Raw genomic sequence first — 27,985 nt, 5'->3', positions numbered from 1 at the left:
GAGCTTAATGGGGCAGATGATGTGCATTTAGCTAAAATATTCCTTGGCACACTGCATTACTGATGACCCACTGTATAATATAATACAGCGACAACAGATGCTGGAAAAAAATAGGCCCAGCCTACAGGTATGTATGCGGCATCAACCTGAGTGGCCCCAGTGCCTTTGACAGCCAGCTCTTACATAATTTTGGAAATCTCTGAGTGATTCCACACACAGTCAATTGACTTAACATGGAATGTTTTGCCTCTGCCAAGTCTTTGTATAAACTTGGTGATTTTTAAACAGAAGACAGCTTATTTTTATCTCGTTGTTGGGTGCTGTGTTTTCATGTTTAGTGTCATCGCAAACGTGCATGTTCCCTCAAGATGGTGGGACAAAATCTCCTGGGAGCCTTTTTACAACAGAAGCACAACAAAGCCAAATGGCTGCCTTTAACACATAGTAGGTAGCCTTTCACAGCACCCTATAAAAAGAGTCTGGAGACTTGCTGTCTGAATGTATAGACTTTTTGGCCACTCCAAATAAATTCCAATGAACAGACTACATCTCATGGGTGCTTATGGAAACTCCTCTGTTTATAGCTGGTTCTCGTCTCCCATGTTCTCTTGTCATCACTTGAGACCCACACCAAATCCCTGGATAATTCTTTCTGTCCGTCACTCACACACACATGCACACTTTTTAACATGCGCTCAGATTCTTGATGCATTGGGAGGTCTAAAGGTTTGTCATTGTAAAATGTCAAATTCACAGTCTGATGTAATCAGAATGAGCAGTCTAGTTACTTCTATTGAACACAATTTTTTGCCATAAACATAGCTGTTATGTTAAGTTTGAGAAGCAGAATCCTTCAGGGATTACTGACAGGATGAATCTAATGGTACAGGACAAGCCATGTTCTAGATAAAACTGAAGTCAATCCTTATATTTAGTGCTAAACATGTGGCCTTACTTGTTTTAGTGTGGGCTAGCTGTGATGTTACACTTGTCTGCAAGAGCATGCAATTTCTGTGTGCAGACTGTCTGTCCTTCTACCTGGTAAAAATATGTGCAAATAATATAGAACAATAATAATCAAAAAAGAGTAGTCTAGTTATATGTAGGGGTCAATCAATTTTTCAGGGCAGATGCTGATCTTATTAGTAACTAAGGGTACCAAGAAGTGATACTTGGGGCAGATATTCATTCACCATAAATTTAATGTTTGTGGTATGAGAATTTACAATTTTAATTTTAGAGTGCAATGGTGTGCAAATCATTTTAATCTATTTAATGCCCATTTTGAATTTGATGTCAGTGACTTATTTTCAAAAATGTTGGGATGGGGCATGTTTACCACTGTGTTGCATCACTCCTTCTTTTAAAATATTGCTGAAATAAGCAAGGCCTTGCCTGAAAAAGACATCCAGATCATGGCATATGATGCTCCAAAGCCTGTATATATTATTCAGCATTGATGGTGTCTTCACAGGTGTGCAGTAATACACCCCCATACCATGGATACTGACTATTGAACTGTGTACTTATAAGCTGGAATTTCCCTCTCCTCAATAGCTATGAGGATGCGGCGTCCAAGGAGAGTTTCAAAATTTGATTGATCTGACCATAGGACACTTTTTCACTTTTCCTCAGTTTGTCTTAAATAAGCTTGGGTTCACAGAAGGTGTTTCTGGATCCTGTTAATATATAGTTTCTTCTTTGCATGCTACAACTTTAACTGACATTTGTGGGTGGAGTGACTGTTCACAGACACAGTGGTTTTCAGAAGTGTTCCTGAGCACATGCACTGATTTCCACTACAGAAAAAAGTGCCGCCTGAGGGCACAAAGATCATGGCAAGCTAATACTGGTTTTTGGCCTTGTGCCTTGCATACAGAGATTATTTGGATTTTGTGAATGTTTTATTAATATTTAACTGTAGATGTTGGGTTGTTTTGCTATTTTACACTGAGAAACGAATTGCTGCACTATTTTCCCACACCGTCTTTCACAGAGAAATTATCACTTCCCCATCTTTACTTCTGAAAGACTCCAGTCTATCACATGTAATGTGTGTACAGTCAGTTGTTCCTTTGCGATTGTAGCCCTCTCGGCTTCTAAACACATCTTAAATTGGAGGCTCTTGAGAAGCGCTGTAGCTTTCTGCTTTGCTGTTATTTTTGTTAGTTTGTTGTTTATTGAGTTATCAGTAGTTCTTCCATAAGCAATGTCCTGTTCAGTCTACCGAATTACTGGCATTGTCAGCATCAGTGGTGTGTTTTGCTTGCAAATGGTACTTCAGTCTTTATGTACTGTCAGTGATGAACAAGTTCACCATGACAGTAGCTGGATATATTTTTTATCAAGAGAACTTATTAAACTTATTAAAAACTTATTTAAGAACTTATTAAAAATTGTATAACAGTTTGTACTACAATCACTGTCATAGCATCATTGCACAAACAGCTGGGCTTCAGACTGCATTAATACAGATTGTTTGGAGGGTCAAAATTGTGTTGCACAGCTAAAAACTGTACTAACAGCCATCTTAAGCATATTTTTGTCCTTTTTGTATACCATAGTATTATCACATAAGCAAGTTTGTTGAAGAAGAACTTGGTGTGATTTAAAGCAAATGCTTGGTGATTTAGGCAAAATATGGCCTAATTCTGTTTACACAATGCTGGTTTACAACAGCTTCCATTACTGTAGCTAAATTAGCCACATAGCTCCAGTGCTGAAGTAAAGAAACAAACTTAAGCACATGTTTTTGACATTTGAGGGATGGGCAAAGTTGTGTATGCATGTTTTTTTCCTCTCTTTTCTTTTTATTTATTTACATATTTTCTTACTTATTTTGCCAGATTTTTTTGTTTTAAATCTTGGAATCCCTATTCACAGCCAGTGACAGCATCCACTACTGACCACTTCAGTCACATTCCAGTCCTATAACACATAAACTAATGTATGTTTCGTAACCCTAACCTAACCTCCCCGGCTGTTCCATGTCATGAGTGATTCACTTGGTGATTAGCAACGCCTGGCTCTGGAAACACGCTTCATCTCACCTGGCAGGACAGGGCGATACTAGTTGATCCAGAGAGTGGGACTGGGTTATAAGAGCATGCAAGCCGACCAGGCTCTCGGGGACATTCGCAGAAATCAGCACGCTTTCATTCCTGTTTAAATGTCAACCGGCTTCCATGGCTTTTGTGTAAACACAGCTGTAAGGATGGATCCAATTCGGAAACATCTCCCCCCCCCAACCCCACACCCGCCGTCATTCCTCCATGCATGTACACGCGCACACACACCATGCCGTTTTTCCATCTCCTCCATCTTCCATACTGCTATTGTATCCCTAATGGTAAAAGTAATAAATAGGCTGCCTACCCTGTGAAAAAAGCATATGAAGTGATGAAAAAAATCGGACACTGTAATTTGCTGAATGTTTTAGTCCCATGAAAAAAATCCAGACAACATTAGGCCTATAGTATTTACTTGATATTTTAAAGAAGCCTCATTAACAACTACAAAAAGTTATCGTATTTAAATACTACGCAGGTCTAAACTGTGTTTTTGTTCTGGTAAATTCTGTAGTTTCTTAGTTAAAACTACACAAGATAATAATAATAATAATAATAATAATAATAATAATAATAATAATAATAATGTATTATTATTATTATTATTATTATTTTTTAATATTATTATTATTATTAATAATAATAATATTAAAATGTTGTTTATATAGCACTTCTTATGCCGGTGGCAGCTCAAAGTGCTTTACAGACAGGTGATAAAACATAGAAGAGATCATTAGTATTTAATTAGAATCAGAAGAAAAGGATGATTAAATTACAAGATAAACACCATGAGACATTCAGTTTTAATTAAATGCTAATTTAAAGAGAGACATTTTTATCTGCTTCTTACAAGTGAGCACTGAGCTTGACTGTCTAATGAAAGGTGGAATTGAGTTCCACAGTTTAGAAGCATAATAACTGAAAGACTCTCCATGTTTTCTGTATTTTACAGAGGGTATCTGTAGAAGGCCACTATCTGCAGATCTTAGATTACATAATGGAACAGAAACAGACATTGTGATGTAAGCAGGTGCTAGGTTGTTTTAAGCTTTAAAGACTAGTAGCAGAACCTTAAACTGTCCTGAATGATACAGGCAGCCAGTGAGTGATGTGATCTCTCTTTTTTGTTTTTGTTAGGATGGGCGCTGCTGCATTCTATATGAGTTGTAAGGGACATATAGATTTATTAGAAAGTCCGGTAGGAAAAGCACTACAGTAGTCAAGTCTGCTATTATTAATAAATGCATGAACAAGGTTCTCTGCATTGCTCTGAGATAGAAAAGGCCTAACTTTCTTAAATTATAAAAAGCTACTTTAGTGATTGTGTTTATATGCGGGGTAAAACAGTTCTCAGAGTCTAAGATCGCACCCAGGTTTCGTACTTCAGGTTTGGTATAAGAAGCTAAAGAACCAAGTTTCTCAAATGATTTTTCTCAGAGTTTCTGTATCAACGATCAGCAATTCAGTTTTTTCATTATTTAATTGTAGAAAATTTTGTGACATCCACTGAGAAATATCTGACACACAGTCTGATCTTGATCTGGTCTAGTCTTGACCTTCAGGAGGAATAGAAATGTATAGCTGGGTGTCGTCAGCATAGCTATGAAAATGTATACATTGCTTCCTAATAACATCACCTAGAGGTAGCATTTACAAAGAAAAAAGCAAAGGCCCTAAGACTGAAACTTGGGGGACTCCACAAGAAACTGCAAATTGTTTTGATAAATGATTTCCTAGTGAAGCCATCACTTAAATATAATTTAAATCATTTTAAGGTCTACCCAACATCAAAGATGCTGGAGTAAAATTTTGTGGTCAACGGTATCAAAGGCTGCACTAAGATCTAATAAAACCAAAATAGAAGGATTTTGTGCATCAGCGCTGAGCATGAGATGCGAATCAATGCTGTGTCTGTACCGTGGTTGGAACAAAAACCTGACTGAATCTTCTCATATAAATTGTTTGATATTAGATACGCATTTGGTTGTTAAGACTTTAAAAGGTAGGTTTGAATTTGGTCTAAAATGATTTAGTGTGGAAGGATCCTGCTACTTACACAGTTTTAAAAGCATCTGGAAAACCACCTGTTGACAGAGAGCAATATTTTTACAATAATAAAAACATCATTGCGCACACAATCAAAAACCATCTTAAGGAATGACGTAGGAACAGGGTCAAGATCACATGTGATGGACTTAGTTTGTTTAAAATAATTGTGAGCTCCTCATAGTTGATGACAGGAAAAGATGTCGTTACTGACCTATCAGGAACATGGGAGCTTGTTTGAGTCTCCTGAGCTACATCCTGTTGTATCAGGTCTATTTTATTTTGGAAATGAATTGCAAACTCTTCACAGACTTTAGAAGATAAATCATCATTAAATGCACTAGCAGACAAGTTAGGGTTAATTAGTCAGTCTATGATGGAAAACAGGATTTTGGTATTATTTTTGTGTCTATTGATTACACTGGAGAGAGATGACTATCTGGATATTTTCATAGCATTATTATAGACTGAGATCTGATCTTTGAGAATATTATAATGTACCTGCAGTTTAGGTTTCCTCTATATGCGCTCTGATTTATGACACTTTCTCTTAAGCTGGCATATTTCCGCATTCATCCATGGATTTTTAAGAGTCTGCAAACTTTTCTTCCTTTTTATTGGGGCAAGAAGGTCAAGCCTTTCCCATAATCTAGCACTTAGATCGGAGACTAGATCATTACAGGATGGAGTCATATCTGTAGTTGCTGAACTATTATAGACAGTTTTAAAATTCTCAACTGTTTCTGAGCCAATGTAACATTTTTAAGAGTAACTTTTTAGGTACTTTTTTCTTCTAAATTGATTTGAAGGAAAAAACAGAAATTATCTGATATGAAAACATCTGAGATTTGAGACACCTTTGTGTTTAAACCTTTAGTGATGACCAGATCCAAGACGTGACCTAACTTGTGGGTAGAACTGCCCATGCGCTGCTTCAAATCAAATGTCTCTAGAAGTCTAATGTATTCTAATGAATTACTATCTGAAGGACTGCAAGTTAAAGTCCCCAGACAGTAGAATCTTGACATAATTTGTGGACGCTACAGACAATAATTTTGCAATTTCTGACACATTTAATATACTAATTATTTGTAATATATTTAAGTATTTCACAGTTATAAATGGCTACAATAATTATGTTTCACTCATTATTTTGGGCAAAATAAGATTTATGGACTATTCAAAGAGAATTGTGGAACTGTATTTGAATATGTATTTGAGTATGCAGTAAAAGTCAAAATTTTTTATATAATTACACCAAAATAATTTAATCATTTAATTAGAATTTTTTCTGCATAATCATAATCTAATCTAATCTTCTGGTCAGAAATGTACATTGTCACCTTCTACTATAATGTGATTGTGCAGTCCTGTTTCTGCTGCTGTGACTTTGCAATGTCCTTTGTAATATAACAAAGTTTCTATCCATCTGCGTGCTATGATGAACAGCTTTCACTGCATCCTCTTCACAGATGGAGACGGAACCTGGCTTTACGACTGAACCTTCTGTGCAGACAGCCAGCGAAGCCCCTGTTGTCCCTAATGGCTCGTCAGTGGCCCAAGTGAAGAACGAGGTGCTCAGTAGTGCCAATAGCAGCAAGCTCACCTCTGAGCAGCTCGAGGCCATAGAGGACGAGGAGATCCTGGACAAAATGGTATTATCAGGAAATGACCACCAGACCAGTAAAGCTTATTGAAAGATTCTTGGAAAAAAAGTGCACCAAGGCTTGCATGGAATACACATGTAAAACACCTAATCTGAGAGTGGTTTTGTTTCTTCTTTTTTTTGCTGTAACAGCTTGATGACTCCAAAGATTTTGAAGAGCGGAAAATGATCAGGGCAGCTATGAGAGAACTCCGAAAGAAAAAGAGAGGTGAGTCTGTTACATTCCTAGAATATTTTCTAGAATAGGTTCAATTTATTGTTTTTCCTCTGTTTCTTTGTCTTTTTCCCTTCTGTTTCTGTCTTTTTCCGTATGTATCTCTGTCCATATGTGTGTGTGTCTCTCTCTTACTCTCTGTCCCCCTCTGTTTTTGCCTCTGTCTCACTTTGTCTGTCTGTCTATTTCTATCCCCCTTTGTATCTGTCTCTCTGTTTCATTTCTGTGTTTCAGTCTCTCTTTTCTCAATCTCTACCGGTCTGTCTCTGGTTGAGTCTCTGTCTCTGTCATTCTTTGTGTCTCTGTCCCCCTCTTTCTGCCTTTTTCTCTTGCTTTTGATCTCTCTTGATCATCCCAATGGTGGACCCCAATGGTATTTGCTATCTGCTCTCTTTCTGTTTATGTCCTCACTCTGTCTTTCCAATTTGCTCTCTGCCTTCAGAAGCCAGGTTGGGATGTTCTCAGGATGAGCTAGGTATGATGGCTTTTTGGCCATGCGTGTTTGTGGGGTTTTGTTACCTGATGTATGCATATGCCTGCAGCCTATTCACTCATTTTGCACTTGTGTTTAGGTATAATTGAGAGATAAATTACACTGAAGTTGCATTTGCATGTCCAACTATTATTATTAGTATTATTATTATTATTATTATTGGTACAGACCACATTTTTGAGTGTTTGCATCATCCAAGAATTCACCCATGTCTCACCTTATTCACTTTATTGGTTGTGTGACTCACTGCGATATAATTCTGCAAATTACTGTCAGAAGAAAAAAAAAATACATCTCTTTTTTTTTTTTTACCCTAATTTTTGGCTGGTAAATATAAGAGTGTGAAAGTTTTCACCTTTTGCATTCTGTTGTTTTATTTTGCGGACTTAGAAAAGAAAATGTACAGGTAAGACAGTCAAAGTCCGTCTGATTTAAGAGATCAGCTTACCACAACCAGCAGAAAAATGATCTGCCTCAGAACTCTGTTTCTGTTCTAGAAGATATTTCTTTGTGTTATTGTCCGTCCGTCCGTCCATCCATCCATCCATCCATCCATCCATCCATCCACTTCCGCTTCTCCGGGGTTCGGGTCGCGGGGGCAGCATCCTAAGCAATGAGGCCCAGCCACATCCACTAGCTCCCCGGGGGGGATTCTGAGACGCTCCCAGGCCAGCTGGGCGATATAGTCATGCCAGCGTGTCCTGGGTCTTCCCCGGGGTCTCCTCCCGGGTGAACTTGCCTGTGACACCTCCTGAGGGAGGCGTCCAGGAGGCATCCTAACAAGATGCCCGAACCACCTCAGCTGGCTCCTCTTGACGTGGAGAAGCAGCAGCTCTACTCTGAATCCCTCCCGGACGACCGAACTTCTCACCCTATCTCTAAGGGAGAGTCCAGACACCCTGCGGAGGAAACTCATTTCGGCCACTTGTATTCGCGATCTCATTCTCTCGGTCATTACCCAAAGCTCATGACCATAGGTGAGGGTGGGAACGTAGATCGACCAGTAAATCGAGAGCCTTGCCTTATGGCTCAGCTCTCTTTACCACAACAGACCGGTAAAGAGCCCGCATCACTGCTGACCCAGCACCAATCCGCCTGTCAATCTCCCGCTCCCTTTTACCATCACTCATGAACAAGACCCCAAGATACTTAAACTCCTCCACTTGAGGCAATAGCTTATCCCCGATCCAGAGAGGGCTCTCCACCCTTTTCCGCCTCGGATTTGGAGGTACTGATTCTCATCCCGGCTGCTTCACACTCGGCTACAAACCAATCCAGCGAAAGCTGAAGTTCACGGCCTGATGTCCCCAATAGGACCACATCATCTGCAAACAGCAGCGATGTGACCTTGAGGTCACCAAACCGGACACCCTCCATCCCCTGACTGTGCCTAGAAATTCTATTAAAAAAAATTAAGAATAGAATTGGTGGCAAAGGGCAGCCCTGACGGAGTCCAACTCTCACTGGGAACGAGTCTGACTTACTGCTGGCCATGCAAACCAAACACCTGCTTTGTTTGTACAGGGCCTACCAGGGAGGCTGAGGAGTGTGATACCCCTGTAGTTGGAAGACACCCTCCAGTCCCCTTTTTTAAAAAGAGGCACCACCACCCCAGTCTGCCAATCCAGTGGCACTGCCCCCGATGTCCAAGCAATGCTGAAAGGGCGTGTCAGCCAAGACAGCCCCGCAACATCCAGAGCTTTGAGGAACTCCGGACGGATCTCATCCACCCCTGGAGCCTTGCCACCAAGGAGATTTTTAACTACCTTAGCGACTTTGGCCTCAGAAATGGACAAGCCTATTCCCGAATCCCCAGACTCTGCCTCCTCACTGGAGAACGTGTTGGTGGGATTGAGAAGGTCCTCAAAGTATGTTTTCCACCGCTCAATGTCATCTTCAGTCGAATTCAGCAGCACACCATCTCCACTATATACAGTGCTAGTGGCACACTGCTTTCACCTTCTGAGTCGCCTGACAGTTTGCCATAATCTTTTCGGAGCTGACTTAGTCACTTTCCAAAGCAGGTTTTTGTTTTGGCGACGACTGAAGCTGCAGATCACTTGGCCTGTGGATACCTACCAGCTGCCTCTGGTGTCCCACAGGCCAACCATGCCCGGTAGGACTCCTTCGGCTTGATGGCATCTCTCACCTGGGGTGTCCACCACTGGGTTTGAGGATTATTGCCCCGACAGGCACCAACTACCTTGCGGCCACAGCTACAGTCAGCCACTTCAACAATGGAGGAGCGGAACATGGCCCATTCTGAGTCAATGTCCCTCACCTCCCCCGATATCTGGTCAAAGTTCTGACGGAGGTGTGAGTTGAAGAACAATCTGACAGGTTCTTCTGCCAGACGTTCCCAGCAAACCCTCATCTCACCGGGATCTTCCCCCACCACCTGATCCAACTCACCAGGTGGTGATCAGTTGACAGCTCAGCTACTCTCTTTACCCAAGTGTCCAAAACACGTGGCCGCATCATTGATCTGTGGCCTAGGGTGTCCTGGTGCCATGTGCACTTATGGACATCCTTGTGTTCAAATAATGGTGTTCGTGATGGACAAACTGTGGTTTGCACAGAAGTCCAAAAACTGAACACCACTTGGGTTCAGATCAGAGAGGCCATTCCTTCCAATCACACCACTCCAGATCTCACTGTCATTATCCACGTGAGCGTTGAAGTCCCCCAGTAGGACAATAGAGTCTCCAGGAGGAGCACTTTCAAGCACCCTTCCAAAGGATTCTAAGAAACCTGGGTACTCTGAACTGGTGTTCGGTGCATAAGCACAGACAACAGTCAGGACCCGTTCCCCAACCTGAAGGCGTAGGGAAGCTAGCCTCTCGTCCACCGGAGAAAACCCCAACATACAGGCACCGAGTCGAGGGGCTATGAGAGAGCCCACACCTGCCCACTGCTGCTCACCATGGGCAACTCCAGAAAAGAATAAAGTCCAGCCCCTCTCAAGGAGATTGGACCCAGAGCCCAAGCTGTGTGTTGAGGTGAGCCCTACTATATCTAGCCAGTATCTCTCAACCTCGCGCATCAACTCGGGCTCCTTCCCTGCCAGTGAGGTAACATTCCAAGTTCCAAAAGCCAGTTTCAGCAACCGAGGATCAGAACGCCAAGGCCCACGCCTTCGGACACTGCCCGATCCACAAAGCGCCAAACCCCTACTACTGCCCATCCCATCAGTGTAGCTCCTTCGGGCTGGGCCGGGCAGGGTACACAAGTCCTGTTTTATTTTTATTTTCATAAGGGTAATTATGGATCACACTTTGTCTGTGTGTTATTGTGTTAATCACACATTCAGATATTTCGAGTCTCGTTCAGATTGTTCAGGGATCATTCTAGGTCATTCTTTCTATGTAAAAATGAAACATTTTTACAACCACGGTTTCTTGGTCCTTTTCATTTTGCTGGTCAATGATTCTTAATTTTGCATTTGCTCCATCGTTTCTTCATCATCTTCCTCCCTGCTCTTTCTCCTCCTCACTCTTTGTCTTCCCTTCTGCTCTTCATTGCTGCTTTCAATCATAGACCAAAGGGAGAAGGAGCGAGAGGTGCGTCTGCAGGAGCTGAGGCAGCAGAGAGAGGAGAGAGCCCAAAAGACTCGGCCAGGTCCAGGTGCCGGGGAGGTGGTGATGAAGAAAATTGAGAAGTCTGCAGATGGTTCTACTGTTAGTGAGATTACTAAAACCAACCGCTTTGCCCAGTCAGGTGAATAACGGATGCTCAACAAATTCACATTGCAAAGCAGGCACATGAAAAAGATGCACAAATAGAAATAACCTGCAAATGGCTAACAATAAATCAGTACTAGCTGCCTCCTCATCATAATGTTGTGGCATACTTTCATTCATTAGCTTCATATTTAGTGGCATATTTGGACAAGTCCTTAATGATTTAAATGTCCCATAGAAAACACACTGAAATCAGCATATATAGTGCTAATTATACCTGTCACAGCCATAAAATATTAGCTTCTGATTAATTGCCATACAAATATTTAAATACAACCCCAATTCCACTGAAGTTGGGACGTTGTGTAAAACAAATAAAAACAGAATACGATGATTGCAAATCCTTATCAACCTATATACAATTGAATGCACTACAAAGATGAGATATTTAATATTCAAATGGATGAACGTTATTGTTTTTTGTAAATATTCAGTCATTTTGGATTTGATGCCTGCAACACATTCCAAAGAAGTTGGGACAGGGGCATGTTTACCACTATGTTACATCACCTTTCCTTTTAACAACACTCAATAAGCATTTGGGAACTGAGGACACTAATTGTTGAAGCTTTGTAGGTGGAATTTTTTTTCCCATTCTTGCTTGATGTACAACTGCAGTTGCTCAACAGTCCGGGGTCTCCATCGTCGTATTTTGCGCTTCATAATGCGCCACACATTTTCAATGGGAGACAGGTTTTGACTGCAGCCAGGCCAGTCTAGTACCCACACTCTTTTACTACAAAGCCACACTGTTGTAACACGTGCAGAATGTGGCTTGGCATTGTCTTGCTGAAATAAGCAGGGACGTCCCTGAAAAAGACGTTGCTTGGATGGTAACATATGTTGCTCCAAAACCTGTATGTACATTTCAGCATTAATGGTGCCTTCACAGATGTGCAAGTTACCCATGCCATGGGCACTAACACACCCCCATACCATCAGAGATGCTGGCTTTTGAACTTTTCGCTGAAAACAATTCAGACAGTCCTTTTCCTCTTTGGCCCAGAGGACACGACGTCCATGATTTCCAAAAACAATTTGAAATGTGGACTCGTCAGACCACAGGACACTTTTCCACTTTGCGTCAGTCCATCTCAGATGAGCTTGGGCCCAGAGAAGCCAGCGGCATTTCTGGGTGGTGTTGATATACGGCTTTCGCTTTGCATGACAGAGTTTTAACTTGCACTTGTAGATGGAGCGGCGAACTGACATTTCACTGACAGTGGTTTTCTGAAGTGTTCTTGAGCTCATGTGGTATATCCATTACAGAATGATGTCGGTTTTTATGCTCCCTTTATACCCAATCATGACACTCACCTTTTTCCAATTAACCTGCTCACCTGTGGAATGTTCCAAACAGGTGTTTTTTGAGCATTCCTCAATTTTCCCAGTCTTTTGTTGCCCCTGTCCCAACTTCTTTGGAACGTGTTGCAGGCATCAAATTCAAAATGAGTAAATATTTGCAAAAAGCAATATCCGTTTGAAGATTAAATATCTTTTCTTTGTAGTGTATTCAATTGAGTATAGGTTGAAAAGGATTCGCAAATCATGGTATTCTGTTTTTATTTATGTTTTACACAAGGTCCCAACTTCATTGGAATTGGGGTTGTATTTTTGTGTTGTTACTATTAAACTACAAGCCTAAAGTAGACAAATTGGAAGTTTTTTTACATAGGTGTTATTAGTAGCTCCCAGGTGATTACAGGCACAGCTCAATGTAACAAACAAGAAATTAAACAAACATTACTTACTTGCTGCCCCCTGAAAGTGTTATAGCACCAGATAGAAGTTATAAGTTACACATAAATGCATTTTCAGCTTTCTTTTATTTGCATGCGTTTGCCTCAACCCTACTGATGAACTGATGCTCACATATTCATATTCTGTTGCAATTGCAAACATGCAATTATATGTTTAAATTAATTGCAGTCATCTTAAATAATTGTGATCAGGTGATTATGTAATAATTCTGACAGGCCTGGTGCTTACACTGCTGACAGTGGGTCAGTGCCAACAGGCTTGTCACTGTAATGCTACAGCCTGCTATTGGATGCCTGCATTCATTTATTAGATACAGCATGAGCATATCTGGGTGGCTCCTAGGTTAATTGAACTTGCAAAACTAAAAAGAGCTGTTTGTTCAATACATGGCTAACAAAGAATGGTGCAAACAGTCTATTTACTCTAATTATAAACTTAGGCATTCGTTTTTTTATGATCTAGCATTTGCAATTTTTGGGATGAGCAAAAAGCATTCATCCTTTTTTTTTCTTTTTTTTTTTCTTTTCCCCCCCGCCTCTAACCATTTAACCTGGGTGTCTGTGTGCTTGTGTGTGCCTGTATGTCTAGATGATGGCAGCAGGATGTCCCGTAGCACTATAATGGAAGCTACTTATACACAGAAGTCTGACAGTGAGTTACTTCTTTTGTAACTCTTACAACCCCATTTCCAAAAAAGCTGTTTTTATTTGTGTTTTGCACAGCATCCCAAATTTTTCAGAAACAGGGTTGTATTTACAGATACATTAAGAAGAGTTTGCAACATTCTGTATTATCATTCACCCTCACTCTTCTATTCTATTTTGGTTTCAGGGGGGACCATGCAAACTAAATCCTACAGCTACTCCTCTTCTTCTTCCACTTCGACTAAGAAGGTTGGAAGGTGAGCAAATTATATTTAAACAAATACATTTCAATCACTCAAATCAGACTTTGTTTTATATAGATCTTGTATAAGAGCTACCAAAAGATGTTATCCACAACTGATTATTCTGTTCATTCAGTGATTTACAGCATGTGATTTAATCAGCTACCAGCTGACCTGAAGAGCAACTCTCACTATTCAATTGTATCTTCTTTTTGTGTGGAACATTTTACTATATGTCTCTGCAAAAATTTTGTATAATGTGAGATGCAATATCTGCTCCTGGTAGTTCAACATTCTGTGGTTCTATGTTGCATACACACAAACTTATTTCAGTTTACAAGAGAATACTCTTTCATTTTTTTTTAACTACAAACTGCACTTTATACTAATAGCCAATATAATAAACAAATGCTGAGAAGTCATGTATGTTTAAATAACCACCCATTATCTGTACATCAGCCAAATCTGTTACTGACAATGTGCCTGTGCTCAGAAGTTTGGAGATTTAGTTAATTGAGTTAGTTAAATGTTCCTTCCTTCTTGTTGATTGTGTTGCTAGTTCATTTGCTTGTTGATTTGTCAGTGTGTTTGATCGTGAGGATGACACCTCACGCAGTGGAGGCAGCTTGGCAGCACTGGAGCGCAGGCAGGCTGAGCGCAAGAAGGAGCTCATGAGGGCTCAGACCCTGCCCAAAACATCCACCTCCCAGGCCCGTAAAGCCATGATTGAGAAGCTTGAGAAGGATGGTGGAGGGTGAGCACAGCATCTTCATGACCATTCATGGCCAATTTATCATGCTCATGGGTTATATACTGGGTTATATATTATGATTTATTTAACAAAAACTGTTTTGCTTTGTTTTTTCTTTTCAGTGTTTTATGTTTTTATTTTTGTTCTTGAGCTGTGAAGCTAATGTGGCTAACAATTAATGGAAGCTTACAGCCCAACAATTGACATTGCTCAGACTACATACCTGAATTATCATACTTTTGCCTCACAACATTTTGTAGTAAAGACACATACGTTTAAAATATTATAATAAATTTTGTTTTTGCTTTTATAACAGCTCACCAGCTGCACAAGTAAACAAGGTCCAGCGCTCCACCAGCTTTGGTGTTCCCAATGCTAACTCCATCAAACAGATGCTGTTGGATTGGTGCAGAGCTAAGACCCGCGGCTATGATGTAAGGAGGTTAACAAGCATAACTGTTATTCTTAAGTGTCACTATAAAGCCCAAAACCACAACAACTAGCTGTATCTTTTATGGTGGCTTGTTAGAACTACAGCCAATGTTGAAAAAAAGGAAGAATTTTTTGAATTTTGCTTCACTATGCAATGCTACTTTAGTTTCATTACAAACATGCTGATAGACTGCATGCCTGTGCACTGTAGTTCTTTTGTAAACCAATTTGCTGTGTATTGCTTTTTCATGTTCTTATGGTCTTTTTTCCCTTTCTCCATGGTTTCAGAATGTGGACATTCAGAACTTCTCCTCCAGTTGGAGTGATGGATTGGCTTTCTGTGCTCTAGTGCACAACTTCTTCCCTGAGGCCTTCGACTACTCTGCACTCATCCCTAGCAATCGCAGACAGAACTTTGAAGTGGCCTTCAAAACAGCAGAGTGAGTATATAAATGAACATGCACACATATGCACGTTTGCTTACGTTCGCTTTAGCACATAGCAGATGCCCAAATGTTGTAAATGTTTAATGCTGCTAGTTAAATATTTAACAAATATTTAACTCTTGGGTATGGGATTTTAACCATTATTTCAGTGCCAATAAATATATTTCATCTTTTGATCTTTTAACAGATGAACACAATTGTTACTAATACGTAATAGTATTTAATAAAATTGCGTTGGGTTTATTAATGAGCAGGCCAACAGAATACTCAAAGTTGCAGATTGCCAACTTGGCCCTCTTCCATGATCTTTCCTGATTTACTATGCAGTCCAACACTGATATTGTCCAGAAACAGATCTTAAGGATTAGATTGTGTGCTAAAATAGTCAGATTTGATCAAATAGACTGTGGGTGTCTGCAGTGCTCTACAAGAAAAGATGTCCTAATGACACTAACCTGTAACCTCTGGTGCTTCTGATACTTTCCTTGTATTAAGTCTTCATAATTTACTTGCCTTGATGCAATGTAATGTTCAGGGAATCACTGAATAAATCGTACCGCCTCTTGCATCAAGGCATCTTTCGTGCCTTAGGGACTGTTGCTCAGTAATTGCTACTATTTTGTTTCCATTTTCCATTATACCTCCTATATATATCTACCCAGAGAGGTAACAACCTCTACAACTCAACTCACACACATCCAGCTGGACTCTAATGAATGACACAAGTGTGTCTTACGCTGGCTAAGCACTACTTGGCATCATTTAGTGAATCCTTGACTTGATCTCTTGGTTAACTGTGAATGGGTCTTCAGAGTCCCCTTGAACTTTTCCCTCTATAATTTTGTCTCTGGTCAGTTCTCCTTGCTCTCTTTTCTGCTGCATGTAGAACAATTCACTCACCCTGAATGACTAATATGACCACTGGGCTCTTACACATCAGTGGCTGTTAGGTTAATGCTTTGCATGGTTTATTGTGCCTATCTTGTGACCACTAACATGCGAAACGTTTGAGGAACCTGTGTGTATGCTGCAAAAAATATCTTTGCAAGTGAACCATTGTGAATGAAGACATTATATATAGTAATGTAGTAAAATTATTGTAAGATTATTATTATCTAACTCGAGACCTTTTTTACTTGGGGAAAAATTAGATTATTTTGCATCTTTCAAAAAATAATTAGATATGCTGGAAGTGAGAATTGAGATTACTTAGGGTAAAAAGGTCTAGAAATAATTGACCTGTCCATGCTCCACCCCCAAATATGTTGCCTGTCAATCAGATGTTTATCCCTAAAAACCCTGTTACACTGTGAAAAACAGATCCGATATATATCTGAAAGATTTTGACTTTTTAAACATACAAAATAATCTGATTTAAAATCACAGCCCATGCAATTTTACTTTGATACAAAATGAGTTGTTCTAATTTAGGTTTAAAAAGATTAGCAGCAAGATAGAAATGATCGCTGTAGCTTGCACATAACACTAATGATACAGTCGTATGCAAAAGTTTGGCCCTCTTGGTCGCATTGTATATTTTGTTGATTTTAAGTAAAAGTAAGTACACATCCCCAACAGGAAACACACCTCTGTACATTTTAATACAAAATTACTGTTTATTTGCTGAATTTAACATACATTGGGGGAAAAAACCAAACACAAAATGTGGTGTGGGAAAAATTTACACCACATTTTATTCTATATCTATGGAATTTCTGAATAACTTAGTGGATAGTCAGCTGACATCAGGGGCCGCCTAACTTGAGGGAGCTTCTTTGTCCTTGTTACCCTATTATAATCTCACGATTAGAAGCTAATTGTGTTGCCAGTCAAGATGTTTGCTAAGATATTATTTGTACAGTGAACATGAAATAACACATCACGTCATTAGTCACCGTTCTTCACTTTTGCATCTTTTCATCCTGATCACCCAGTGCCCACAATCACAACACACAAAACCCCCACACAAGGGATCACCTCACAACCTGTATTTGTGTCTAGCACTTGTATTTTTTTGAATAGATGACAAAAAAAAGTTGCTGTTAAAGTCCCTGGTGTCTTGTTTCTGCACCCATGTCCTGGAACAGAATTTCTGCACAGCAAAAATATCTAACAACAAAGGTGAATGGATGCCAAGCAGTGCTCCATTTGAGCTTTTGTTGTGTCTGTGCGTGTACGCTCATGAAGCATGAAAGCACATCAGAATGTATGTCTACACACATGTAATGTTGATCCTATTTTTGTGTGTCTCATTCTCTTTCTTTCTCCTTACTGTCCCCTGTCTCACCCTGATGTTTGGCTGCTCACTGCACACTTTCTTTCCTTCCTTCATCTTTTCTTCCTTCCTCTTTTCCTTCCTTCCTTCCTTCCTTCCTTCCTTCATTTCATTTCTTCCTCTCTATCTTTCTTTTCTTCCTTCCCTCCTTCCTGCTTTCTTTCTGTTTTTCTCCCCAATACACTTCTCCTTTCATTTCGTGGATTGCGAGTAGGAAGCTTGTGGACTGTCCCCAGCTTTTGGATGTGGACGATATGGTGCGGATGCGGGAGCCTGACTGGAAGTGCGTGTATACGTACCTCCAGGAGTTCTACAGAGGCCTGGTGCAGAAGGGCTTGGTCAAAACCAAAAACTCCCCCTAAGGTCCAAACTGACACTAAACGGTGAGAGTGGCATTTAGGACTTTCAGGAAACCACCTGACCAGTGATCATGGTTGGGCCAGGTTGTTGGGGTGGGCTGGGAAAGAAGTGTGCGTTCAGATTAAGATAGTGGAAAGGTGGTGGGGCATAAAATGAAGATGTTCATTTGAATGTTTTACCATTTTACTTTAAATGCAGTCAATCAATCCATTTGGTGTCTGACATGTGCTATTAAAATCTTTCAGAAAATCTCAGAAATGGACAAAAGTATGTTCCATAGCGAACAACAACAGTAGCAACCAAGATGGTCTTTAATTTTTTTTCCATACTTTGTCCATTTTTATTTCTAACAATGTTGTGCTTTTCAACTTGAGGGTGTAATTTGAGTGCTAGCTGTAACAGTTAAGGTGAGTTACAGTCTGCTTGCAAAACTCCCTGAATGTTTACATATGGAAACCTCAACCTGGACTCAAGAGCTGTGACAAGAAGTCACAGTTAAAACAAGTACTCTGCAAGTGCAAAAAAGGGGATAAAGACATTGGAAATTATCAACTTAAAAGGCAAAGCCAGCGCTGTGTATGTGTAAAACTTGCGTGGAGTCAGGTGATGTTCTTTATCAAAGCTTTGTTTGTCAGTTTCGGTGGATCAACATAACGTTCATATCAAGCGCCTGGCCACATTCACCATCTCTCAGTGTTTGCAAGAGTGAGCAGCACTCTGGGATCTGACGCCCAAACATGGTCTTGGTTTGTGCTGCATGACAAGAAGAAAGAGCACCATGGGATCAAAGATTCCTGTCATCCTTTATGGTCTTTGCTTTAGCTACCATTTTAAGATGCATGATGGAAACAAAACAGAGGCAGAAATCCTCTTGAAGTTGCAAGTGTAAATGCCTTCAGAAATATTAAATGCCAACAAGAAATAGTATGGTTGTGGGTTTTGAAGTTGTAGAATAGTCTGTTTTTTTTGGCATGTAAGTCAAAGGGATAATTACTCTCAGTTTTCTGTGAGTCATTAGTATAAAGTGGGTTGACACCGGCATCACCCACTGTCAAAAAATCACTTTTTACAGTACTATAGATAGGTTTGTTCCATGTATAGGTCATAATCATCATGCAAAATCCTGAGTTTATGTGGTAGAGGCAGTTGCATGCAAACGTCCACCACATCAAATTACATGTGAAAATTAGTGCAGACCCTTTGCAGAGAATGTTGTGCATATTTCAGAGTGTTTTAATTACTAATTATTTGCTAAGTTAAACAAATTTGGGAGGATAAAATCAAAACACAAAATGTAGCCTGTGCAAAAGTGATTTATTAATGTTTGTCATTAGTATTTTATTGTATTTATTTTCAAAATGCTTTTGTCAAATGTGGCCAAAAAATGGAAAATTGTGCACTGAAATGCCACTTATGTTTTTTCCCTGTAGAGGGTGTTTTAATTTTTTTTTTTTATTTAGAAAATCAACAAAACATGTATTTTGTCAACAAAAAAATTGTCTAAGAATAGTCAGAATCAAAGCCTAGAGAGGTGAGCCACCAACTGGAAGGTTGCAAGTTCAAATCCTAGGACTGACTCAGCCTGGAGCTATGCTGCTCTCAGGCTTAATATAGTTAGGCGGGAAAATAACTGATTTCTCTTGTTGGATCAGTAAAGTATGTAATATAGCCTTCATATCAGCCAAACCATGTTATCGGTCACGCCCAGGCTTTTCACAATTGTCATATAATTGTCATATAAATGATCACAGTTATTTGAGCCAATTTTAATTCTTTCACAAATGGGTTGAGACATATGTCTTACCCTCTTTTTATTTATATGCATGTCTGACTAGTGCTGTAACACTTAGATGGTAGAGGTGAGAAATGTTTTGTTCAAGCTGTGTCTGTCATTAGTTGGCAGCTGCAACGTATCAACAACTAGGAAGCAAATAAATCCCCCGCCGGTTTGGCCACTTTAGGTTTGTACTTCAACAGTTGCACTAAACGAACACTAAAGTAAACGAATTGCTGTTATTTATATTGTAATTGATACTCATGAACGTGATGGGCCTAGTTAGACCAAGGTTTCAAGTTTTTTGTTGTTTTTTTCCCATTGCTGTTTGTGGTGTGAGAGAACCATTTTTGGGCTGCCTGTAAATGTTTGCCCTTAAAACTCAAATGTTAGACTTGATGTTCCACCTAGTGGTTAGATTTGCAAGTTACAGTATTTTTTCTTCCTGTCTCTGTAAATATACTGACACAGCTGGAACAAGCCTTTTTTGTGAATGTACCTTTATTATTATCTTATCATTCCTTGTTTTTTTCAATCAGGGCCTTTGCTAACTGTATGCCTCTGTTGGAAGTGGAGGACATGATGATAATGGGCAAGAAGCCTGACTCCAAGTGTGTCTTCACCTATGTGCAGTCGCTGGTCAATCACCTGCGTAGATATGAGATGACCTGTCGAGTCCACTCAGATCACTGACCGCTTACTGACTCTGGCACTCCCCTCAAGCACATCTGGACATCCAAAGGCCCGTTCCACGATATTGCGGAGAGTAGAACTGTTCCCCAAAAAGCTTTTTCTTCCAGGTCTTGTAACCTAGTTTCAACTGTAAACAAAAACCAATGCATGCAACGTTGTGAGGTCAGGGGCCTCATGTAAGCCATATTGCTGCAGTCTAGGATCTACGCCAAGGCACTAATGCTAATATCATATAAATTACCATTAAAAGTTCCTTTACTGAAACTTATATATTCCATCATAAAGACTTTGTGGCAAAAAAATGTTTAATGGTAAATCCCAGAAAAGACAATTGTGTTGTACATCTAATGTCTAATATTTTATTTCTCATGCCAGTGGCATACAGTCAATTGAAGTGGATTGCCTATAGACCCATTTAAAAATGGCTTGTAACCTTGTTCTATGGTACCTTTTTGCTTTTATATGAATTCAGATCTGCATGCTTCACATGTTACTTGAATTTTCTTTTAAATTATTTAAGGTCATTTATCATCTATAAGGAACAAGTGACTAAGTTTGGAATGAGCACTGGTATGCAGATGCCACACTGCTTCATGCAACAGTACAGCCCCCTTTGTTCAAGCAGCAGCTGAACCTTTTAACATAAACGCATAAACGTTTCTTACAGTCGTTCACCATATTTGTTCAAAGTATTTGTTAATCGGTACTCAATTGTTAAATATTTTCTTTCAGTTGGATTTAAACAGTCCAGTTCAACAAAATGTAAAGGAGAAGTCAACAAGGAATTAGACAACCGTCCAAACATAGCCACATAGACAGTACAACGTACATTTCCCCTAATTTATGTTTTAGGTTATGAATATTTTTAAATATTTTTACTTTTTTCATGAACTATATTATGAAGCAAATACACATACTTATGAATGACATATGGCTCCTCAGTCAGATAAGTTATCACCCTGTTTAGTGTGTTTTTGCTTTTGCATATTTTTCAAGTAAGGCTTTTGAGCCCAAGCTTAATTTCAGCCATAAGTACATTGGGTACAGAATTGTTTAACAGTTGACAACTTGAGCTGAAATGATGTATGCTTTATTACTAAATTTTATCAGAAAAGTTTAAAGATGTTTTTATATATATTTGGTTCTTGTGCTAGTTTGTAACTAATTTTGGTTTGATTTGGAAATCTTATTTAAAAAAAAAAAAAGCTCAAAGCTATAGTAGCTTTTAATGTATATGGTAAGTGATAGTTTGTATAATATCGCAGTGATTATATTTGATGGCACCTACTGAAGACATTAACTACCAAAACTAACTATTTAATTGCAGGTTCAACACTTTATTATTTGGTCCATTTTTAATCTGTTGTCATCTTTGCCATTTATTGATTTTTCTGAAATGGCTGGAGGTGATCACAACTGAAAGTGTCTAGCAGTGTTTTGATGAATGCTTGTGTTAAAAATCATGGCACTGTTGGACAGAAAGTCCAGTCTGGTGTGAAAATATTTGATGTTGATCTCCTTAAACACAGCCCTCCATTGTTTTGCAACATTAACATTTGTGAGTGTACTTGTGTATAGTTTTTTTTTTTTTTTTCCCATTTAAAATCCCAATCTTTTTTTCCAAGAATGTCATTTTGACCTAACTGAGCTTTTTAGTATTTTATTTGTTTTCCAGATTTTCTGTTTAGCCTTAGCTAATAGCCAAAATAAGTGTTGTGTATTAGCATTAGCTCACCAAAATGCTAATTCACCCACTGTGCTGCACAGCGATGTTACTGTGAGGGGAGAAATAAACTGCCAGCCATTTTTCTTTCCACATGAGCAAAGAAACACCACATGGCACAGCTAAGATCCAAATCTATAATTTGAGCAGCACCTTTGTACTCTAGATAGTGTTATTTGCATTAGATTTGTTACGTGGCTTATGTAGAAATGCATATTTGTGGATGTGGTAGAACTTTCAAAGCCATAGCACTGCTGCACATTCACTGCTGTATGCAAAAACATCCTTGCCAAAATAAGCTCCTTCAAGGGAATAGGGGAAAGGCAGAAACATTAGGTTGAATCAAATATGGTCCGTATTGCAGTGTGAAATTCGCTGTCACTACAAATGAGAAAAAATTGACTGCCTGTCCAAGGGCCATTTTGATTGTACATGTCTACACAGAAGAGTATTGTTCACCCGGCATTCCTGTACACTGCAAGTTAATATGAAGTGACTATTAAACCTTTTAAGAAACCAAGTTTTTGCTTCTTTGTTCTGGAAGGACGTCTGCTTCCCATAATCGGGTACTGGCATACTGTTTTGCCCTTTCATTTGTTATTCTCAGCCAGAATGACCATTGTGTGCAAAACAATATTTTTAACAGAAAATGACATAAAATATTCAGAAACTAAATGCATGAGTTTTTTTCAGTGTTTAGTATGTCCCTTTTCCATAATTACAATTTCCGTTCTGTTCAGGAGATTCCAACTTTTCACAGGCATCTGCAGGGATATACTTCTTGTAGTTCAGTCTTAGATATTGGTTGCATTTTCTGCTTCTCACAGTCCAGTCAGTGACACCTTTGGAAACGTTTTTGTTGGGACAACACTATATAACTCATTGGTGGTAAAACTGGAATGAATGAGGCGGTTAAGGCAGCAGTAAGGTGCTCACAAGTAGTGGACAAATCAATTATTTATGCATTTGATGCACTTAAACGTTTGGCTGTTGTGTAATTTTCTGTTACATATATATTTCCTGTGCTCTATTGCAAAAAGAATCAAAACCCTTGTGCTGTAATTAGATCAAAAATATTTTATTTTTTCTCAGTGTTATCATGCTTTACACCCAGCACTCTATCGAGACCCTGCCATACACATCAAGAACGTACATCATCAACCCCAACCAATCAGACGATTTTATGGTTTGGGGCGTCATTCAGTTCCTGTATGGGCAGAAACAGGGTTACATATATGCTGTTCTTTTAATACCACAGACATGAGTTTAAGTGGATCAATGCACAAGCACACGTACTGCAAATGCAGACTTTGTAATAAAAAGTAGTCTGAAGACTAAATTATAGCAAGTGCATCACTCAAGTATTCCTAACTGACTTCTATGTAGACTATAAATCTTTATGTGCTGAGTCTATCTCCGACTGGGGTTTCTCACTAATTTCAGTCTGCGCAGGCAGTTTGGTTGTGTGGTGCTCTTTGAAGGGGCTGTCTTTGGCTGGTGAGAAGCGGAACTCCTCTGGCACTTCATCTTCAGGCTGTGCTTTTTTATAAAAGCCAAGCTCGGCTAAGAGTTCGTTGATCTCTGTACGGGTCATATCTGACAATGCGATCCGCTACAAAGGAGAAATGGAAGAAGAGAAAGAGTACAGCAGTGTTGATAACATAAAATAAGCATTCCAGCTCTGTTCAATAGCCAGACTGGATAGACAAGTCAATCTCGATGAAAGCGCTAAGCTTCATCATTTAAGAGTGAGGGCAAGTAATACAGCAAAATCTAACATGAAATCTCCAGACATTTTCAAAATACTTGGTATTAAATTATTTTTTATATATTCAAGTAAAAATTAATAAGGCAATGGCACAATAGGCTGATATCCAATCAGATGTTTCTATGCGCTGTATGCTGTCCACTGGCTACAATATATACTGCACTTTAGTCCTCCTTTGGGTGTGGAATATTGTGTACGTTTTCAGTTGCTAAGTTTTTGTCCAGCAGATGGCGCCAGTAAGAAACTGCAGTAAAGAGTCGAAGGCTTTCAAACAATCTTCAAAGGTGAGACAGAGGGCATTTCTACAGATGAAAGTCACTAGTGATGGATTATCTATGTAATATAGGTGCAATGATTGTGGAGACTTTTGTGCATGTTCATAACATGTTGTCTCCCCTGATAGACAAAAAAAAATTGGTGATCATCCCAAAGTAACAGATCAAAAACTAAGTTTTAAAAAGTAAAGCTTTAAAAAGCCACAACATATTTAATACTAGTTTTATAGTTGTAAAAAATGCATTGATCTGAAGGTGATTATTTAATAAAAACAAAATCCTTAGGCTATAAAAAACAACTACTACTGTGCACACAGTTCTTCTAGGCTCATTAGAGCATTCAGTATAGTATACCTTTTAAAATAATTCTGAATTGTGCCAAAATAATCAAAGTCTAAATGGCTTTCTGCTATTCGCAAGTTTGTCTTTTTGCTGTGCTACCACAAGTTTAATGCCAAAGAAGAATGTCACCATCCAGTAGAGAAAAAAAAATCAACTCTGTTTCTGGTAGCATGACTGTCATTATTTTGACTTAATTCATCACTTTTTAAAAAAAATAAGTCATTGTTTTGACACAACTTTCATTTATTGAATACAGTGTCATTTTGGAAAAAAATAAGTCATCACGTTTATATAGTAAGTAAATATTCAGAAAAAATAAGTACTTATTTTGTAGATTTCAATTCATTTGAATTCAGTTGAATTCATTCAATTCAGTTGCTAAATCGAAAACATTGAAATGATGTTTATTAAAAACCTCATACTTGGTGTGAATGGGCTGTTTAAAATTTTCATCCAATCACAATCTTTAGAAACTCTCTGAACCTGAAATTACTTTTTATGTGTAACGAGGGGTTAGAGCCCTCAGGGATTGGAGCTGTGAACTGATATAGTTTTTTGTATGTTTTTCCCCCTAGACATATGTCATTTCTATCTGATATGTATCTAGGACTATTTTCTAGAAGAAAAATACCCAAACCACACATATTAAAATAAATCTGAAGAGGGAAAGAAAAACCTCTTTTTAGCCTTTCAGCCTGCTTTTTTATCATAACTGCTGAGCTCAGTATTGTCACTTACATCTAGCTCCTCGTAGTAGTGGTTTAGGAGGACAAGCTCAGGGTCTGCCCCAGGAATGTGCTTCATTACCAAGTTATGACTGAAAAACAGGCAAGTCAAGGAAATTGAGAGTTCAGTAGTTCATGAGTGGACAGGTACAGACTGGACGCTATAACACCGAGGCATTCAAATAATGTACAGATAATATTTGTATCCACACTTCATCTCCAACTGGTCACATAAATGGACCTCTGTTAGAGAGAAATCCAATTTGCATCAAGGCTGCTCATCTTGCATGCAAATCCAGGTAAATCTCTGCTGGGATCTGATGAGATGAGATGATGCCTGGTGCTAGAGAAATGTTTGTCTATGTGACAAACTGGCTTTGGTTTTTAGAATGCTTTTGGTCTAAGAAAGGACGTGGGCTGATGTACATAGCTTTAGCTTTTTAATCTAAGTAAGCTAGAAAAAAAAAAGAAAAAAAAAACAGTGGACGTGACAGATGTAAAAATTGTCTGGTAGCCTGATTCCATAACGCAGCGGTTCTCAACTCCAGCTTTTGGGTGCCCTGCCTTGCACAGTTTTTTCCCAAAACAGTATTTTCCCAACAGGGATTTCCCAGTACTGGACCCAAAAGTATTTCTGAAGAGCAGCTAGTGTAAAAAAACATTACTTGTTTACTTATAAACAACCAAAAATGATACGTGATGAAATACTAGATAATATTTTCATAATTTTGTTATTATTTGGAATTTCACTGATGGTGCAATTTCATCCTTGAATAGTTCCAGTTCACAATAACAATGACTTCCTAATAAATTGGTCAGTGCATACAAAAGCATGGTTTTGAAGGTAATTATGACAAAAGTTCTGTAAATTAATTGTTGTTACTATGCCATGTGAAGGATACTAAAGAGGGATGTCTTGGGTCACAAAGGCCTTGACCTGAGATTAGAGAGAAAAAATAAAGGCAAAATTAATTAGAACGATTAATATTGCAGTCAGTATAATGAATGGTTTGTCCAAAAGTACTACAAACACATCATGGGACTTTGAATCTGATCTATACATAATTTGATCTATACATGTTATACTGAAATAATGCAAGCTTACCTCCCTCAGCCTGTTCAACTGTCATCCCCCACAGGTCTGGAAAGAAAGACATTAGAATGAGAGAGAGAGAGAGAGAGAGAGAGATATCCTGGACAATCTGCTTGAGAAATCCTCTTTTAGAAGACAGACCTCAACACCCTGAAGATCTTTGAGAACATACTGTCTCGTCTCAACACTCTCTGGATGTATGTGTACTCTCCAAATTCTGCATAAACTTTTTTAGAACTGGAGTTCAAGATGCGATTAAAGCAAACAGGGGACACACCAAATAGTGAGACATTAGTCTTAAACTGTAGAAAGAGTCATCCAACTCAGCCTGTTGGGTCCTATTGTATTTAGGACATCAACAGCCCTCAGGGGTCTGTCATTGTCTACCTGAAAACAGCATTTAGAACAAAGCCTCAGAAAAGCCAGATCATGTCTTGAATGGCTGACACTGCTTCATATATATCTAATTTCACATTCCTAGTTCCATTCGATCCATCCAAAAGCAAGGCCTTTTGAAAGAAAACAGTGTCACTCGAGCAAATTCAGTTTCTGCAGGTAAAGTGACACCAGTACTTTGTCTCATTCATGAGTGGATTCATCACTGCACATTGCTACTTTTCTAGCTGTAATGGCTGCTTTTCATTCACAGCTATGAAACTTAAAACAAATACTGAACTACATTTAATTGAGTTTGGAATGATCCATCTTTGGTATCTATTGTAAAGATTACGATTTAGAGGAATGTGGACTATATATTCAAGGGGGGGAGGGAAAAAAATAACGGGAAATATTACGTCACAGCAATCTTAAATAGACTTCATCTTTAGGACTATGCAACAGGAAGATATAACTGCAGGAAATAAAAAAAATCAGTTGCTTGTAAAACAATTTAACTGTATTAATCGCTGAGGAGATTTTACTCACCTCCACTTTTGCCTTGGCAAGTCCATCGAGCTTTTTTAAGTCCACTTCATAGGTCAAGATGAGAGAAGGAAGCAGCAGCGCAGCCAGAAAAATCGACCACATGATGCTTCATGCGGCTTCTGGAGGTACTGGGGGTGATGGAGGGCACTGCAGGTGGTCGCCGGCTGTACTAACCGCAGTAAACCTGGAAAGATTCGTAAATTCCTTAAACCAAAATGTCACGTCCGAGCTCTGCCACGTAAAACATCTTCCTCTCTCAGAAGGAGGCGGAGCAGAGCTTGCATGCAGCGCTGAAAACATTGGCCATCTATGAGCATGCGCAGTGCACGAGCATGTCAAACGTAGACTGCGCTAAGAAGCTGCACGATATTCTGTGTGAAAAAGGTCGCATGCATGTCCTACTGCAAGTAGTCTTAAATTACAGAGCTGCCAATCGCTGGAAAACCTCTCTGCATCAAAACCCTCGGCCTCTAGAGGTAGACAGAGAGCTGATTTTAATCGCCCCCGGAAATCATTCAAATGTACGGAAG

The 27,985-nt window shown here is 39.1% G+C and overlaps 2 protein-coding genes across 7 annotated transcripts in view; one reads left to right on the top strand and one right to left on the bottom strand.

The window, feature by feature from the left end:
• smtnb (smoothelin b) overlaps window positions 1–22,848 on the top strand; it is a 94,951-nt gene extending 72,103 nt beyond the window's left edge. For 2 of the 6 annotated variants that reach the window (XM_037531617.1, XM_037531620.1), the window contains 10 exons: window positions 6,587–6,769; window positions 6,913–6,988; window positions 7,437–7,469; window positions 11,025–11,204; window positions 13,577–13,639; window positions 13,820–13,889; window positions 14,458–14,628; window positions 14,942–15,059; window positions 15,346–15,497; window positions 20,452–22,848. In XM_037531617.1, the coding sequence (XP_037387514.1) occupies window positions 6,587–6,769; window positions 6,913–6,988; window positions 7,437–7,469; window positions 11,025–11,204; window positions 13,577–13,639; window positions 13,820–13,889; window positions 14,458–14,628; window positions 14,942–15,059; window positions 15,346–15,497; window positions 20,452–20,605 (1,200 nt within the window). In that variant the 3' untranslated portion in view covers window positions 20,606–22,848. Of the gene's footprint in view, window positions 1–6,586; window positions 6,770–6,912; window positions 6,989–7,436; window positions 7,470–11,024; window positions 11,205–13,576; window positions 13,640–13,819; window positions 13,890–14,457; window positions 14,629–14,941; window positions 15,060–15,345; window positions 15,498–17,992; window positions 18,162–20,451 lie in introns of all 6 variants that reach the window. The other 4 variants (XM_017716296.2, XM_017716297.2, XM_037531618.1 and 1 more) reach the window with 4 other exon arrangements.
• A 537-nt stretch (window positions 22,849–23,385) lies between these two features.
• On the bottom strand, window positions 23,386–27,736 carry selenom (selenoprotein M). Its single transcript, XM_017716330.2, has 5 exons — window positions 27,456–27,736; window positions 26,544–26,579; window positions 26,341–26,375; window positions 25,452–25,530; window positions 23,386–23,940 (listed from the first exon to the last, which is right to left on the bottom strand). The coding sequence occupies exons 1-5, from the start codon at window positions 27,555–27,557 to the stop codon at window positions 23,716–23,718; spliced, it is 477 nt and encodes a 158-aa protein (XP_017571819.1). The 5' UTR covers window positions 27,558–27,736; the 3' UTR covers window positions 23,386–23,715.
• Window positions 27,737–27,985: the final 249 nt, after the last annotated feature.

The sequence above is a fragment of the Pygocentrus nattereri genome, chromosome 20, assembly GCF_015220715.1.
Source record: "Pygocentrus nattereri isolate fPygNat1 chromosome 20, fPygNat1.pri, whole genome shotgun sequence".
Taxonomy (NCBI): domain Eukaryota; kingdom Metazoa; phylum Chordata; class Actinopteri; order Characiformes; family Serrasalmidae; genus Pygocentrus; species Pygocentrus nattereri.
This window is presented reverse-complemented; position numbering and strand designations above follow the sequence as displayed.